The sequence below is a fragment of the Grus americana genome, chromosome 4 (genome assembly GCF_028858705.1).
Source record: "Grus americana isolate bGruAme1 chromosome 4, bGruAme1.mat, whole genome shotgun sequence".
NCBI lineage: Eukaryota > Metazoa > Chordata > Aves > Gruiformes > Gruidae > Grus > Grus americana.
The window spans coordinates 76552546-76569833 of NC_072855.1; the positions used below are offsets into that span (position 1 = coordinate 76552546).

Here is a 17288-nt window from a genome sequence, read left to right on the forward strand (position 1 = left end):
CTGGCATTTCTTCTCTAACATCGGCAGAGAGAGGAATCAGATTTGTCAGAAGTCCATGTCACAGGGGTATTGTGTAGTAGATAAAGTGGCCTTCTAGACAGCACTTATAGTGCTATACCATGACTTTAATAAGGTTTTATTGCCACTGTATTGCATTCTCAGAAGCAAACTACAGAAACAGTTTAGGTGAAAGTTCTATGGCATGAAATATATCCTGTAATACATAGTATTGTAATTACTTGGAGAGTTATTATCGTTTATCCCTTGAAATGGAGGGATGTATCATGAAGGCTTCTGCAAGGTTGACCTCTAAGTCAAGTATTATCAGTGACTTGGATAACTGAATAGATAGTAGTCATTACCTTTCATTGTAGAAATAGCAAACCAATCTCTATTTAGACAATACTCAAATCATGAAAAACACCGCCCATAGAACATGTAATTCAAATTAATGATGGGAAGCATAACAGAAAAAGCAAGAATGTGACTTTCTTGAAACTAAGAACCACTATTAAACCCCCCTTTTATCTATTTCTGAAAAGAAAATAAACCTTGATATGTGGAAGCCTTGCTCTGAGCATACATTTGGGAAGCAAGAGCATTTCTCATCTACTTTCAGCTGTACTTTTATGTTTTGTTCTCAAGGGAAATTCTAGAGGCAATTGAAAGTCCATTCCTGCAGCCCACTGTAATAACAGAGGATTTTTGTTGAAAAAGGAATAAAATATGGGCAGTATCATTTTTTAAGCCAAAGGGCGCCTGCAAGCATACAAGGTTTGATGCAAACAGATTGTTGGATGGCTACGCTCTAAAATAAAAAACAGTGATACTGTGTGTATAATTAGATTAGACACCAAGACTGTCCTAAATGAACAACCCTAAGTACTTCAGTGACAGTGGCTACACATTATATTAGTTTCTTAGAGAGCAAAATTTCCTCTGCCATGTACGTAATTCCACTGAAGCTCAATGGCTTTTTGCATGTGATGAAAGGCATAAAAACCCACTTTCCTAAATAGTTCAAGATGCAAACTAATTAAACTGATGAAAACAAACCCCAACTCTTTCTACAAAGCTGTAGCTGAGTAAATTATCTCTACAAAACTCTTGGCTGGCTTTTCCTGTGCTTCATGAGTACAAATTTTGTACATATGGAAAACAAGAAAGGCAAAACAGTGGCTGATATTGAAAATAGGCTACGGTGTGAGGTAATGACTGTTTTATACTGAGACTACTTAATGATGCTGGGCAATGAAAATTCTATCTAAGCAGTCATACCTGGATTTAGAGTCCACTTTCTCTTAAGTAATTGGAAAACTTACGTGAATTAGAGTTTCAGTAGGACCTGCATTTTTGAGTACAGATTCATGCAAATTTACACTGATAGCCACATAATGCTTTTAAAGAGTTTAAAGCAAGAGAAAAATGGCATCTCAGCAGTATGTAGACAAAGGAATAGCTTTACTGTGTATATAAATTGACATATGTAGTCTCTGTGTACCTATTGTTCTGCATACTCTGTGTATAAAAACACACATACTCTGCCTCCATTTTAACGGTCATAGAATAATTTTCCCTATGGCATAACACACCAACAACCTCATAATAAGAAAGAAGGTAATACATCTCCATATAGCAGGAATCTTTGCGACTGGTATCTATAGAGTATCAGTAGCTCTGATTGCATGCAATGGGCATCTTAACATCCTCCCACTGCTTTTTAGTTTGACACCCCACAGAATTAAACCAGTCACATCTCAGGCAGAGGCGTCTGGAACACTTTCAAAATCACGACTTGCTTTTATCATCCGTGAACCAGTCAAGAGTTTCTTTTTACCTGAAAATTTTAACTTCAACTGTTTCCAGTGCAGGGCGGAGTATTTCTCAAAATAATGGCCAAGCTTTATATGGATGTAACAGGGTTGCGCCCCACTTTTGTGTTTGGGCCATTTTAGCTTAAACTATCTTGCTGGTGGCGGCAGCCTCACCTCGTTACTACTCGAGCAAACCAGCCCCGACTTCCTTCAGAGCTCGTACCACAGCGAAGACCTCCTGAGGAGTCCCTACACCAGCGGCGATACTCAGCACCTGAGGACCAGGCGCGTCGGAGGAAGGCTTTACCTCAGCGGGGCTGAGGGACACTAGTAACGGCCCTGTGGTAACGGCGCCTCCCCCTCACACTCCCGCCCCCCCGCCCTGGGCCAAACCGGCCGTTGGGCGGGTGGAGGTGGGGGGAGAGAGAGGTGTCCCCTCCTCTCTGGAGCGCCCGCTGCGGTAGGCGGCTGCTCCTCTCCGCCGCGGCTCGCCCCCTCTGCCTCAGTAACGATGCTGTCCTAGCGAGGGATGATGACAGGGAGAGGAGAGGGGCAGAGCCGCCGCTGGGAGCCCTGTCTCTTGCTCGCCTCCCCGGTACTTCCCGGCTCCCGCTGCCGGGCTGCGCATCGCGCCGCCTTCCTGACGGGCGGCAGGAGGAGAGAGCGGAGGGGCGGCGGTGGTTTTATGGTTAGGGTTTTGTCCTCTCCAGGTGCTCTGTCCCCCGCCGGACAGGGCTTTCCTCCTCTTCCTGCCCCCTTCCCCGCCATACACGCTACCGGACGAGGCCGGCCGAGAGCGCGAGCAGCCGCCGCCGCCTGAGGGGACCCTGACCATGTCGAGCAAGAGCAGGAAGAGCAAGGAGCAGGGGAGAGTCACCTTCCCCCCGCAGCAGGAGGAGGAGGAGGGGGCAGAGGAAGAGGAGCAGCAGCACCGGCGTCGAGGCTGGAGAGGCGTCAATGGGGGGCCGGAGCCCCCTCCGCCACCTCAAAGAGCCGTTAAAACCCTCCGAGAGCCCTACGGCTACTACCCGCCGCCCCCATTTGCCAGCACTATGTAAGTCGGGCCCCGCGGGTGGTTTAAGAGGGTGCTGGCGGGCAACTTTCCCGGAGGAGCCGCGGGGGGCCGGCCGCCGTGTCCCCGGCAAGTTGTGGCGCTGGGCCCCGGGAAGCGCCGCCGGCTGCGGGGTGCTCCGCTCCGTCCGGCTGACCCGGGCCCCGCGGGGGGAGCGTAGCCCGCCCGGCCTGGCAGCAAACGGGCGTGACCGGTGCAGCGAGGGAGAGACGGGGCCGGTTTGCAGTGGCTGAGGTGCGGAGACTTCGCAGAAAGTGCCTTGAGGGGATAGTCCGGTCGCCCCCGGCCCCCCCCGTGCCCTCTTCCCCAACCCCTCTGCTTTGCTCCTTCAGGGTGAGGAGGGGGCACCATGTAGCAGAAGGCAAGCAGGGGTGCCGGGGCATAAGGCATTTAATCTCTTTCTTTTCTTCTTTCTTTTCTTTTTCTTCTCCCTGGCTATTAGCATAGCTACCGAGGAAACCTAATTATTGGCTCAGTTAAGGTTTAGAGAACCCATCGCACCCTTTTGTACTAGCAGTGCTAATGGATCTCTTTTATATTTTTTTAAAAAAAATCTAGGCTGTAATAAAACCAGACTCCCCGCAGAAATCTAGGACACCTGTGCAGAAAAGGCTCAGTTCTTGAGATGCTTCTTATCCTGTTTGATGTTGTCTTTGGAAATTTCTGTTTGTTGGTTTTAAAGTGCAATCATATATATATATATATAAAAAAATACTGACCATGACTAGGCTTACTGCAAGAGAAGTAAATTCAATTTTACTAATAGGAATGTTAACTTCCTTTTCTCTGACTTCCAAAATGTAGGTTGTCCATGAATTATTCACTTATTTTGATAACATGGTGCAGTTTAAATAGACTTACCTCTGAGGATTGAGTATTTTAGACTTTCAGGACAATATTCAGTTCTTAATTAAATATCTTAATTACCAGATGACAAACACTTTATTTTCAGTTTGAAGATAACATATTCAGCATATATAGAAGAAGCCTTAATTAAAATCACCCTAGAGACAACTGTAAAGAAATAATTAGAGTAGCACTTAGAATGAGATAACCACAAATAAAAGTGGTTTTTACCATCCCTGTGCAGAAATTCTTCACAAATGCCCTGTATCCAGCAATAAAGACTTAAAGTGAAGGAGTCTTTCACACATGTTTAACTGTCGGAAAGTTAGTTGTGCTTAAGATGTTTGTCTAGGCTCCCTCTATAGTTGATGGGATGAGAGAGGAAATAGCAGGGGGCAAGACAGCAGAGTCATTTATCTTCTTTCTTGAGGTGCCTTTCTCCATTCACCATAAAAAGCGTCTAGAGGATTAGTTTAGATTCAGACACTTTATTTTTAGACAGTTGAAGTTAGCTCAGATCAATTGTAAGCTATGAGTCCTAAACTTCTGGATCCCTTTTAGGTTAGTGTCCTCCTAGAACTGTTGGCATATTCCTTTCTTTAAGAAATGGGTATTATGCCATGAGGGAAGAAAACGAGTTCAGTTTGCACAACTATAGGCATTTGAGCCGGGAATGAGCTCCGTCTGTAGGAAAAAAGGGCTGGCGTTAATCAATGTAATAATAGGACTGTATTGAACTGACAGGCCACAAAGGCAAAAGGCCCACAACTACCATGTCCCCTGTTATATGCCCGTGGTCATCCTTGGTGTAGCAGTGGGATTTTTCTTCTGGAGTAACATTTTGTGTTTGGTGCTAATGCCTAAAATCATAGCGTATGTTAATGAAATAAGTATGAGTATCAGTTTGCTCATAATGCACCCAGATTGACACATGTAAGGCTTTAGTGTGCACAAAGTGAGTATGAGAATCCCTTGACTGGAAGAATTTGTAGTCTAAATATTCAGTACTGACAAACAGCGCAAGTGGAAGGAGGCAGGAAGACGTGAAGTAGTTTGCAGAAGAAGATGCACTTAGTTGCTATTTGCTATGTGTTTGCTCTGAAAGCTGTAACCTGTGCAAGGTACCTGTCAATGTACAGCTGGCTCCCTCCTGTGCCAAATATCGCTGGAAAAAGTAATTAACCCCAGATTCCTACTAAGATTGCAGACTGGATGTAATACTTGTTTCACAAGGTACCGTATGTCCCAGTGGGAAAAATGTGGACAAAACCTGTAAATTAAATGTTGTAGGCATTGGATGCCTGATTTCCTGAGTCTCTCTGAAAATCGTAGCTTAGTTTCCTGAGTGGAATGACAGAACACAAATAAAGGACTGAGTGGAAAAGGATCTTTAAAATTCTTTGTTGCTGCAGCCCTGTTAACTTGGCTGTTTCTTGGTGAGATGTTTGCCTTTTTCTGTGTGTGCATAGATGCGCTCCTGTCATCAAATATAGTGCTTTTTTCCCCCCAGGAATTCAGATGGTTAGTATTTTCTGTTCAGGAGTTAGTGAAGAGTGATAGTAGGAAAAAGGTCTGCATAGTTTGTGGGGCAGGAGGGGAAGAAACAAATTTAAGTGTGTGTACACCTCTTCCTGATATCGCATTGTGTTTTGTTCCATTTTTTTGACTGATTCTTTCCAGTTCAGAGCCAGAACTTCTGTGAGCTGACATGAGGGCATTTTGGATGATAGATTATGTCATTTCAGACCAGTGGGAGAGTATAGACCTGAGTCAGATCTTGCAGCTGGCCTGATTGATGTTCTGCTGTTCAGCTGAATTAGCCTCCCTCTTCTGGAAAGCCCAGGCAGTAGTTCACAGAAGGGAGAAGGAAGCTCTCATTTCATACACTTTATATTTGGTGCAGGGATTCCCAAATTGTGTGAAACATGCGCAAGCTTCCATGGAAACATACATGAATATGATGCTATTTTTTAATGGCAAAGAAACAAATTTACCAGCAGCCTCTTCTGGCACATGGCTATAGCAGAGCTTGGAGAGATAGCAAAGCCTTCATTTGGGAGAGGCAGTGAGGGTGGGGGGGATGCCCCTTTAACACTGCCTGTGGCCCTGCACAGAGCCAGGAGCTGCTACCTTATTTTTTTCCTGTGATGGTAACACAACAAACATTTAAGATTGCTTAATTTAAGAGATTTCAGGAGTCATGAGCTAAAATATTGCTTATATGTATGTGCATGTCTGAGCACTTAGTTTTGGGAGTTAGGCAATAATCATTCTTTAATTTGAAAACGGGAACCTCAGAGGTTATGTTTTGCAGAGCAAGACGCACAATCCACATCTGTGCGTCTGACTCCGGTGTTGTTGCTTTTAAATGTGCGTGTGCATCGCTGTTTCTGTGATGTACTTATCTGATCTGTCCATAATCACTGGACTGCATTTCCTTTTCAGGACTAGAATAGAATCAAGATCACTAATGCTGTACTTTAGTTTAGCAGTGGGGTAAACTGCTTGTAAATTGTTGATGCCATCTTTTATTGCATTTAATAGTTCAGGGAGAATAACAGCCTGTTCTTCGGTACAAATGTTAGAAAATTGCTCTACAGATCTGGGAAGGCCTAGAATGAAACCGCTGTTTCTCCAATTTCTTGCTTATTTAAAAAAAAAAAAACCAAACTTATGCTGTTTTCAGTGTTAGAAAATAGACTTAGAAACAAGATTATAAGTCTTCTGAATGGCTGTTGATGAGATAAATGAACAGCAGAACACAAGGAATTCTCAGGTCAACTTTTTGTCCCACATTTCTGTCCTTCTGCTACAATTCTGAAAGTTTGAACATGAAAAGGTATGGGTAGGCTAACAGTAGAAATCTGTAATTGAAACAATCCATGGTAGAAGCAGAGGAATCATAATGCTTACTCTAGTCCTTTGCAGTTGTTGTGTTGCTCAAATTTCTAGCCTTGTACGTAGGAGTAACTGTCCAGGCAACAATACGATGCAATGCAAGGTCATAGCAAATGTGATGTGTACAAAACACAAGAGGCCATTGCTTGTTTTGTGGAAATCTTTTTTAAAATATTTTTTATTGCATATATGAAGGTCATGCATTTTAGATTAAATATTTAAAATGAACATAAATATGTTATAATATAGGATAGGTTTTTGTGTCTTATGGCATTACCTGGTATGTAACGAACCATTAGTTGTTCAGAGTGTACATAACATTGCTCTATCTGAAAGCTTGTGATACTTACCGTTAGGTAAAGGTCTTGAAAGGTGGTAGCAGCTGTGGCCTTACTAATGTGAGAGTTCTGCTGCAAAGCTGAAACGGAGGTGTCTTGCTTTCGTATTGCTCAACAAGGGGCTGACTTAGGGTCCTGTCACATCTTGGTTAATTGTTAATTGTTTGTAGTGTGTTGTGTTCATTTATGGCTATCACTGAAGTTACTGAGTGTTTGCCTAAGTAGGGAGCAATGACCTAGACTTAAGCTGGCAAATGGCTAATGGTAGCAGTATAGTTAGGAAATAAAACTTGTAACTTGAGACCATCCTTGTTTTACACTGATGAATGAATGACTATGAAGGTTCGTGGTGTACAGTTTCTGAAGCTCTTCCTTCTTGCCACTTGGCAAGAACCTTTTTGGTTCCTTGAAACAGCTGCCTAACTGCTGCACGCTTAGAGCCAAGTGGAAGGTGTCTAGATGTGGTGGAACTGGTGTATTTCGGTTAACATTATTGCTCTCCTCCAATTCCATCCTTCTTATTTGTGCTGAGCAGCGAACAGAGGCTTGAGGCTGTATAGACCCCTTCGCCATTTCTGTGCTGTGAAATGTGAAAAACAGTTGTGGAAAAAATGGAGGGGCTCAGCTGCTGCTTCATGGCAGCAAAAGGGGACTGAATTCTGTCCCCTCACCTTCCTGCTGCATACCACTTAGTGTAATTATGCAATCTATGTATTAGGACTAGAACTAACTTAATGTCCTGGTGTATTTCTGCTGAAGAATTAACATAAAATAATTGGGCGTTTTTCTTGCTTGGCATTCTTGTGGATTTTTTGCCATGCATTCTATGGATTCTTAATTTTTTGTCTTCTTTCAACTATTGGGAACAGTTGGGAAGAAGAGCATCACAATTTCCATCTCTCCTTCCCTCTTTTCATGTAAGTTGTCAGCTCCTTACAGAGACAAGGTTGAGAATATGAACTTTAAAGGCTTTAGGAAATAGAACACAAATAATGCACGCTTAGTTCTATTTTAGTCATATTTTTAAGCCAGTATAATGATATTTAGAGATGCAACGTTGTTGTTGTTTTCGTTACTTCAGTTGGCAAATATTACATGTGAAATGTGCTGAAAACAGCTAAATAGTTAAAACTAACATTTCCACCATTCATGCTTTGGGATAGCTTCAGAATATTAGCTCTAAGAACAGGAGAGCAGAAGATGGAATAGGAAACCTTGTACCTGATGCTTCTTGCATGCAATACTCTGACCAGAGCTGCGCTGGCTTCAAGGTCTTTGAATTTGCTGAGGGAAGAGGGGAAGAAGAGAGGAGGGAGGTATGGATGAACCTAACAGTCTGTTCTGTGTGGTGCTGCACAAGATTGTTTTCTTTTTATTTTTTTCAGGAGGTCTTGACAATATTTTAGTCATTAAAATGTGAAGGAACTTTCATCTTTATTTTGAGAAGATACTGCAGTCACTTCAAATATGTAATTTCTGTTGCAAGATTTATAGCTAAGGATATCTTCCTTATTGGGAAGATATTCTAATGTAACACCTTTGGAAGGATATATCTCTTTTTACAGAAATCAGATGAGTCACCTCAGTCAGACAGTGGGTTTTGAAAGAAAGATAGATAAAACAGAAAATAAGTGTCATATTTCAAAATACTCTGAAAAATTACACTGAATGTATGGGGGAAATGTATTGTTATGTATTTCATAGAAGATAAATGAGATTCAGGGTAGCAGTTTAGAGTCGTCTTAAATCATGAAGTCAGCACGAGTCAATCTGTTCTTTTTTACTTCTTTTAATACACATACTTTTTTCTTTATAGCATTACAGTAAAAAATTACATTTATGTAGCTGTATGTTTTTAGATGTGGAGGAAGAATAGAAGCATAGCAGCATAGCAGACGACAAAATCTTGTTTAAAAGGTGACTATGAAAAGACAATATTTCTGGTTTAGTTCTGATTTTGTGGGGAAATAAGGTAGTAGCATACTGTGGCTGTTCACACGTGTACTCTGGGCTCAAATCTTTATATCCAAGTACTCCCAAATGTGAAATATGCCTGAGCTTTAAGACATTAAATCAATTCTGTGTTTAACAGAGTCACAGATCCTCTCTGTTATGTAGCCTTTTTCATAGACTTAGAAGTGGTACAGAAGTGGAAAAAAAAAAAAGATCCTGTCATGTTTGGCAAAGCAGTTTTGGCACATATTTAAAAAAGTAAGTACCAGTTAGCATTGCTTATACTGCAGTGCCACTCAGGTCATTCCTGGTACTCCAGAAATACCAACCACAGATGAAAATGTAAAGAGATCAAATGCTTCATCCCAGGAGAGACCTGCCCTTGGTAATGAGTATTACAATCTCTTCACTTGGTCTGCAATGGAACTGCCCATTTCTGTTAACTGAAACGTTCAGAGCATGGACTAGCTTTTATGGTATTTGCAGCTGTGATAAAGTGATTAAGATTTTATGTTTTGCTGAATTTATTACCACTGATGCAGATAGCTGGAAGGCCAGACATATTCTTATAACCTAAATGGAATTAGTTATGCCCAATGAAAACCATTCAGGTTGACATTGCTGCGTATGGGGAAATCCAGTGATGTCAACAGGCATATTTTGTGCCGTGGTAATATAGATAAGCTCATTGTTGAAAGATCACCCCCACAAAAAAAATCCCACACCTGTATTTAAGAGGCTGTCGCTCTGGTTGTGGCTTTGAACCTGCAGCAATTAGGATATGCAGTTTTTGAATCTGCCCATGGAGGTTCCACTATGTTCACTTAAATGTGTAGTCTTTGTGTGCTCCAAAGGTGAGCGTGGTGTTTTTCCCTTGGTTCTGTCCTTTCGCAGACTGACAAGGTTTCCTTAAAAAGGGCTGTTTAATATTTTGGTTTGCCCTCAGCATTCATTATGTAGCCCCACATCTATCCTAATGCACATTACCTGTCTTTTGCAGTGAGGGTAGAAGGATTAATTTCCTCTTCAGTTTTTTTGTCTGGCCTTCTACTCTTGTGTCTAAGTTTTTTGCCAAAGTGAATAAATTCATTTTCACAATGCTCCTGTAAAATGGTAGCCAACTGTTCTTTTTTTATAGATGAGGAGCAGAAGCACATAGGACTTAAGGACCAAATTTGAAATTTATAAGGCCTGTTTGTCTCTATGGAGCATATATATAGTGTTATATGTATTCGAAGCACACCCTCCATTAACTCATATATTGTTTATCAGCTGCACTGGTGTCTCTGTGCCCATCAAATCAGCTCAAGTGATCTCTATCCCTTGAGCTAATGGATTAACTGATAGCAGCTGGAGGCTGTCTTTCTCAGTATTGAGCTGGACTGGAAAGGAAAGGAAGATTGCTGATGGGTTTCAGATTTATTTGCAGATGGTAGCGAAGGAAGGTATGGTATCCCGAGTACCTTTTCAGGCCTTTGGCCTCTGCTCTGGCAGACATAAATGCTTCTGTTCTTCCCCCAGCTGTGACCACTTTAGCCTGATCCCATCTATTCTATCAGACCTTGCCAGGCAGTTGTTTCCTGTTGTTTCCTCCAGCTAGGTAGCATCTGCTCCTCAACCTCTTGTCCTAGGTCTGTTTTCTTTGCAACTACTAGTCTCTTCTCTGAACTTCCTCTCCCCTCTTTAGTTTTCTTACCTAGCTAGATTCAGCTCAGCATCTGATCTATCTGTTCTCTCAGCCCATTCCTGTTTGTTCCCCACTGCTCTCAGTCAGTATTTTCACTGGTTCATAGTTCCAGTTTCAGTGTTTTCTGAATTAATTTGCTCATCTCTTCTTTTCTTCTGTTCCCCTTCTCTTTTCTCCGTCTTTCTGCTTTTGAGGGGAGTTCACAGCTTCCCTGGTTTTCACTTCTCTTTCCTAAATAACCTCACTTTCCTACACCCAGGTTTCTTCTTTCCAGTGCAGCCTGCCATCCCAATTTTCATTCAATAGCTCTTCGACTTTCCCATTTTTCTTGACTGTATTACAAGAATGCCTGAGGGCTTTTAAAAGTATAAATATATACTCATGTAATGACATTAGAGAGCTTCTTCCCTCTAGCTCCTGGAATAGTAGATGTATAATAGAAATAGGCCCAACACAACCCACAGCATTGTGGAAGTCCACCTGGAGTGAGAGCTGATCCCAGTCGATCCTGGATCATGCACAATGTCTGGATTCTGTGAGCAGTTTGGTTACTAGCATCCAGAAAGTCTGTTGAATGTGTATGAGCTGATGTTTTTCAAAGACTTATGATTTGATCAGACTGACTTGTGAGTAGAATCTTCCAGATTTGGTTAATGTTTCTAGTAGTAACACTAGAAGGCATGAGATCATGCTTCCCTGTGTATTGCTTGGCAAGACATCAGGAAGAAAACTTATTTTCACCTCTCATTTATGTGAACTACAATCTGGTAAGCATAAATATTGCCTTCCTGAAATCATCAGCTTGAATGCCTATGGTGTATAGTATTAATTACTGCTGAAAGTAGTATGGTAGTTTTGCTTTCATTTTATATATATGCTGAAGTGAGTTGGGAGGGATTTCTGAAGAGAAGTGATGTCTTACATAAAGTTAAAACCCCCACCAGTCTGGACCATGCTAACAAAACAGAAATGGTCTGTGGCATTGAACCTGGAAGTGCCTTTACATTGCAGACAAGCAAGCGTGAAGGCAGAAGGATCACCATAAGGAACACTTCTTGTCAATACATGGGCAAATGACAAGGGACAAAATAAGTCATTATTCTCGTAGCCACAGAAGTGGAAGCTACAAATAATCCACGTAGTGAAATTGTTACCTTTTTGTTTTCTCATTAGGTACATTGAAGAAAGTCCATCTCTGAGACGTATGACCATGATGAGGGAAAAGGGAAGGCGACAGGCCATTAGAGGCCCAGCGTTCATGTTCAACAACAGGGGCACCAGCCTTACGGCTGAAGAAGAACGCTTTCTAGATGCAGCAGAGTATGGGAACATACCTGTGGTGCGCAAAATGCTGGAGGAGTCAAAAACACTGAATGTCAACTGTGTTGACTACATGGGCCAAAACGCCTTGCAGCTTGCTGTAGGGAATGAACATTTGGAAGTGACAGAACTTCTGTTAAAAAAAGAGAACTTGGCACGGATTGGAGATGCCCTGCTGCTCGCAATCAGCAAGGGCTACATTAGGATAGTGGAAGCAATTTTGAATCATCCTGGGTTTTCAGTAAATAAGCGACTGACCCTGAGCCCTTGTGAGCAGGAGCTCCAGGATGATGATTTTTATTCCTATGATGAAGACGGTACCCGCTTTTCTCCAGATATCACTCCTATAATTTTAGCTGCGCACTGCCAAAAATACGAAGTCGTGCACATGCTATTGATGAAAGGAGCAAGGATAGAAAGACCTCATGATTATTTCTGCAAATGTAATGACTGTACAGAGAAGCAAAAACACGATTCTTTCAGTCACTCTAGGTCAAGAATAAATGCATACAAAGGACTGGCTAGTCCAGCTTATCTGTCCCTCTCCAGTGAAGATCCGGTACTCACTGCTCTAGAACTCAGCAACGAACTTGCCAAGTTGGCCAACATTGAAAAAGAATTCAAGGTAATGGTGTTTCGGTGTTTCTCTCTGTTACCGTTTTAAAGTTGCTGCTGCTTCATGATGTCCTTAGATGCTTGAAATGATTTCCTGTGTCTTTACTTTTTCAATTGCAAATGCTTTCATGATATTTATTGTCTCTTTTGTTCTTGATTTTGAGTTTTCAATACATAAGCCTTTAAAAAAGAATTTTTAATGAAATGAAATTCCTTTTGCACCTACTGTGTACAGAGAAAATTGGAAAAAGGGACAGTGTGTATTCTGATAACCTTGCAGCAGATGGACAACAATTTTGGCTGCTGTAGCAAAGATGGTTTTTAGTTACAAATGCTGAGTAGCATAAGTGCAGGAAACAGAAACATTACACTTTTCTTGAGCATACTGCTGCATTGACCTTATTCCCTCTTTTTTATTTGTACTAATTTTGAATGATGTCACCAAATTGTTAAGAATATGTGAAGTGGGGGGGTTTTGACATGCTTTTTAGAAATGTCACTTGTTCAAAACCAGCTATTAGATTGATTACAGTTGTATGTCCTATTATCTGTTTTTAAGCTGTATCTGATTCAGTATGTCAGTGCCCTGATTTTTCCATGTATTTCAGCTTTTCCATCAGAGAATTAATGGCTTAGTTAACTGTTGCCCAGCATTTTCCTTAAAATGATTTTGCAGTTCTGTTGAATACCTTGAAAAGTACAGTAACACCCACCTTCTCCCTTGCCCGTCCCTCTCTCCCCTAACCAAACCCCACAAAAAAATCAAACACTGGTAAGCAGACTGCATGTAATAAAAAAGCTCAGCTTGAGGAATGACAGATTGTTCTCAGGGAGTATTAACAGTGTTGTATCTAGTTTTAACAAAAATTTAATGGATTTCAGCAGGGTCAGTGTTGTGTAACACTTGTTTGTTTAATATCGTCATAAATTATTTGAGGGAGGCAAAAGATACATTAACCTTTTCAAACAACAGCAAGCATTGCTAACACTGTGGAGTATTTGGAAGAAATATTCAACAACCTGGAGAAATGTAGGCAGAAATTAATATAGTGAACTTTACCAGAAGAGGAAGAAACAGTTTTAGACTCCTGAGAAAGAATAGCTCCAGATATAGCTGAGTTAAAATATAATTTAAAAATAAGGTTTCAGTGCTGAGAAGGATTCATGTATTACACCATGTGCTAATGAAGTGTAAAAGTGAGCTTAAACCTTGCCTGTCCTTCCTTTGCTGAAGGAACCCCCTTGTACCATGCTGCTTATTGTGTAATTCAGCAAATGGATTGAGTACTTCCTCAATGTATTTATTCAGCAGTATAGGAAAAATGTCAGATATTTTTTTTTCCTCTGCTGAAAAAGTACTGAACTGGGAAAGCTCTTTGTGAACTTAAAATTGAAGAATTAGAGAATTTTATCACATGTACAGAGCCTGTTGGCTTGTGCGCTTCACACAATGAATTAGTTACGTGCCTCATTTAGAGACCATTATAGAAGGTTAAATCTATGATGTGTATAACTCAGTGCTGTTCATCATTGATTCTTTTTTAACTAGGCTGACAACCTGAGAGCCGCAGGGTCTCCAGAGTTGTGTGCCCAAGATAGAGATTTATGGGTTTTCAGAATAACACTTCAGTGGTTGTGGATACAAAACTTTTTTTTCCCCTCTTTTCCCTTTTTTTCCCTGCAGTTTCTTAGAGAGAACTTTTTTTCTGGGTTGGCACCTTAGAAACTCGACCATCCATCTTTTTCTTTGTGATACTGCATACAAATTTTGGTTTTATACCTGTGTTTAGAAACACTGGTGGGCTAAGGGAATCAATTTAACTGTTATGCAACTCCCTAGGAACCCAAAATACAATCTCTGCCACCAAAAGCTAAATTAAGGCAAGCTGTATCATGTTTTCATAAGTGGAGGATGTAGATGATTAGAACTGAATAGAAAAATAGTAAAAATATGAATTCACGGGAAGCTCCCATGTCATAAGTACTAATACCATGAATACAAACTTCATCAGGAAAAAAAAAAGCTTGATATTCTGGAGGAGAAAAATGATGGTTTTTTGGTTGGACTTCTCACTTCAAACCAGAACTTTATTAATTTACTTAAAATTACTTTAGTTTTTAAAATGTTAAATTGTCACAGAATAAAATATTCTAGTTTTCAATTTTCTCTTTTTTTCTTTTTTTCCTTTTTTCTCAACTGTTTAGCCTCTATTCATTGGTAGTTTGGGATGCCTAAGAACCCAAGAAATCCACTATTTTCAGATTTCAGTATGTTTGGGTAGCACTTACACAGCTGCTAACCTTGCCAGATGTATAAGATAATTCAATTTTGGTACCTACAGTAGAAATTATTCCTAGCTCCTTGCTAGCATGGAAATTCCAGCTTCTCATCAACATCAAAACATTCCAGTGAAATAATTATTCTCCTCATTGACCTTACATCTATCTCTCTTCCTTCTGATTCTTATGCATCTCAGGGCATTCTTTCTGTTTCTACAGAAATCTGGTAGAAGAATTGCTTGTTTTCCTCTGGCATCAATGGTTGGCTGCCCTTCTTGGGGAGAAGGGGTAGTGGAAAAGGGAGGGAGGAGGAAAACGAAGAGGCAACAAATTTTTTTAGCATCACCATTAAACCAAGTCCATGAAGGGCTATAATTTCCCAGCTGATGAGAAGACTGTATTCCACTGGGGCTGTGGGCAGGTATGATGGGGCTGCTTATGTCATGAATGTAATATGAGGTGCCACACTGAGAGCTGTAGAGGTAAAGGAGAAAGCAGCCAGCGCTTCTGTGTCTTACAGAAGCCCACTGTGAGAGCTTGCCACATTTGATGTAAGTCTAATTTGTAACTGTCTGTTCAGTGCTTTCTTTTCTATAGGTATGTCATCCAAATGCGTTTCACTAATAACTGTGTGCTTTGTCATGTCCTGGAGGAGAAGGCTTCTAGTCCAACGTTTGCACCCTCCGTGAGGCAGAATGACTGATAGACTTCTGGTGTACTCCTCTCTAGGATCATCACTGGAAATGCTTAAGTATTCTAATCAAATTCAATCTGTAGCACAACACTGAGCAGAACTGTTTCAGGGTGAAGAAAAATGGACAAAATAGTTCATCTCCCACAGAAAATGGACAAATCTGTTTAAAGGGACTTTTGATGATATTCGTGATTTATTCTTAGTATATATGGTCCTTTAAGGCCCATAGCATTTCCTGTGCACACTCACAGCAATGCACTTCCTGGATGTGGAGCACTCGTACAGACAATACTTTTCTAGGTGGATTTCCCACAGAGAAAGAATATAGGGTGAACTTATTTAAAAATGCCTGAAGGCAAAGCTTCCTAGTAAATGCTTGCTAAATTGAACCTGGCATCTTTTGCGTATGCAAAGTCCAGTCTGCCTCTATCGCTTATGGTTTACACTAACAAATTCTGATGTTCATGTGCAAAGCAGAGTTTGCACAAGTGTATCAGAAATGTGGGAAGGTGGCTTAGGACATTAATTTATGACAGTCAGTTCCCTGTGAATATTTAAAAAACCTTATTAATTGCACTGCTTTTTAATTTTTTTATTTTCCCTTCAGAAGTAAGGAGAGAGGATTCAAAGAAACCAGTGAACCCTCATTTTTTCCTGGAAGATGCAAGAGGCATAGCCAAAAATAAGTACTAAAATTGAGTAAAAATAAATGGGGAAACTGGAGCCCTAAAGACCTTTTCACTCTACTTCTTTCATCCTCAAGCTTCCTTACTTCCTGTTACTTTGTGAAATCCTTGTTCCAAGCTCCTGTTGCTCATTTTGCTCTTCATCGATTTTATTGTTTCTTCTTGACACTGTTACCTCTTTTTGTTCTTTGTACACACTTGTCATCTTCCCCTATCTTCTTCTATTCAGTTCCCTCTTTGAATTTCCTTTTTTTCTTGTCTCCCTTCTAAGTGCTCACCTAATTTTCTTTACTCTTTTCTTTTTTTTCACTCTCTATCTTCCTCCCTTTAGGTTCTTTATTGCATTTTCTAATCCTGGTAAGGCATGGCTGGCTTGTCTGAACATGCTGGTGACTCCTCTTTAGGTCTGGAAACCAGCTAAGGGAACAGCAGAGATTATCAGTGCCTGGCTGTCAAAGCAGCAAGACGTCATTTTAGTGGCCAGTAGAGCAGCACAGTTCATTGGTGATCTTAGTCCTCATTCCAGAGATTGACAGCAGGAATTCAGATGACATCAGAAATTCCAACTTGTTTTAATTGAGTCAAAACTGCTACCAAATAATAAAAAAACCCAAAACTTTTGCTCTTCCATACCTACTGCTATCACACCAAATTTCAGTCTCTTAAAGCAGCTGAATAGATTCTCTGCTGTCTGATTTTTAGGGATGTTTTATATGTAGTAGAACTAATTAGAAAGAAAGCAGCATTGTTGATGAAGTTCTGTGTCTAAGATGCAAAAGCAGAATTCTGCTTCACTCTGGGCTTCTTCACCGATTTTGATATTTATAAGGGCTTTTATAACCAATGTGCCTGATTGGGAAGGGTTTTTGAAGTGTATCAAATCTGCTGGTTCAATTCCTTTCTTTTGTTGAAAAGGACAAAACCTGTTAAGTTAGAAAAAGCTACAGAGTGGTGTTCTACTGGCATCTGTCTTTATGTGTGGATAGAGATCTCTGAGGTGTGCTGCTCCGTACCTGATAGACTGGCTAGGGAAGCTCAGTCTGGAACTGTATCTTGTCTCAATGTAAAAAGAGTCTTCATTACCA

At 40.9% G+C, this 17288-nt stretch overlaps 1 protein-coding gene across 3 annotated transcripts in view; it reads left to right on the forward strand.

The window, feature by feature from the left end:
• Positions 1–2276: 2276 nt before the first annotated feature.
• The window catches only part of TRPC3 (transient receptor potential cation channel subfamily C member 3), a 42479-nt gene continuing 27467 nt past the window's right edge, over positions 2277–17288 (forward strand). For all 3 annotated transcript variants that reach the window (XM_054825159.1, XM_054825162.1, XM_054825160.1), the window contains exons 1-2: positions 2277–2868; positions 11782–12553. In XM_054825159.1, the coding sequence (XP_054681134.1) occupies positions 2648–2868; positions 11782–12553 (993 nt within the window). In that variant the 5' untranslated portion in view covers positions 2277–2647. The remainder of the gene's footprint in view (positions 2869–11781; positions 12554–17288) is intronic.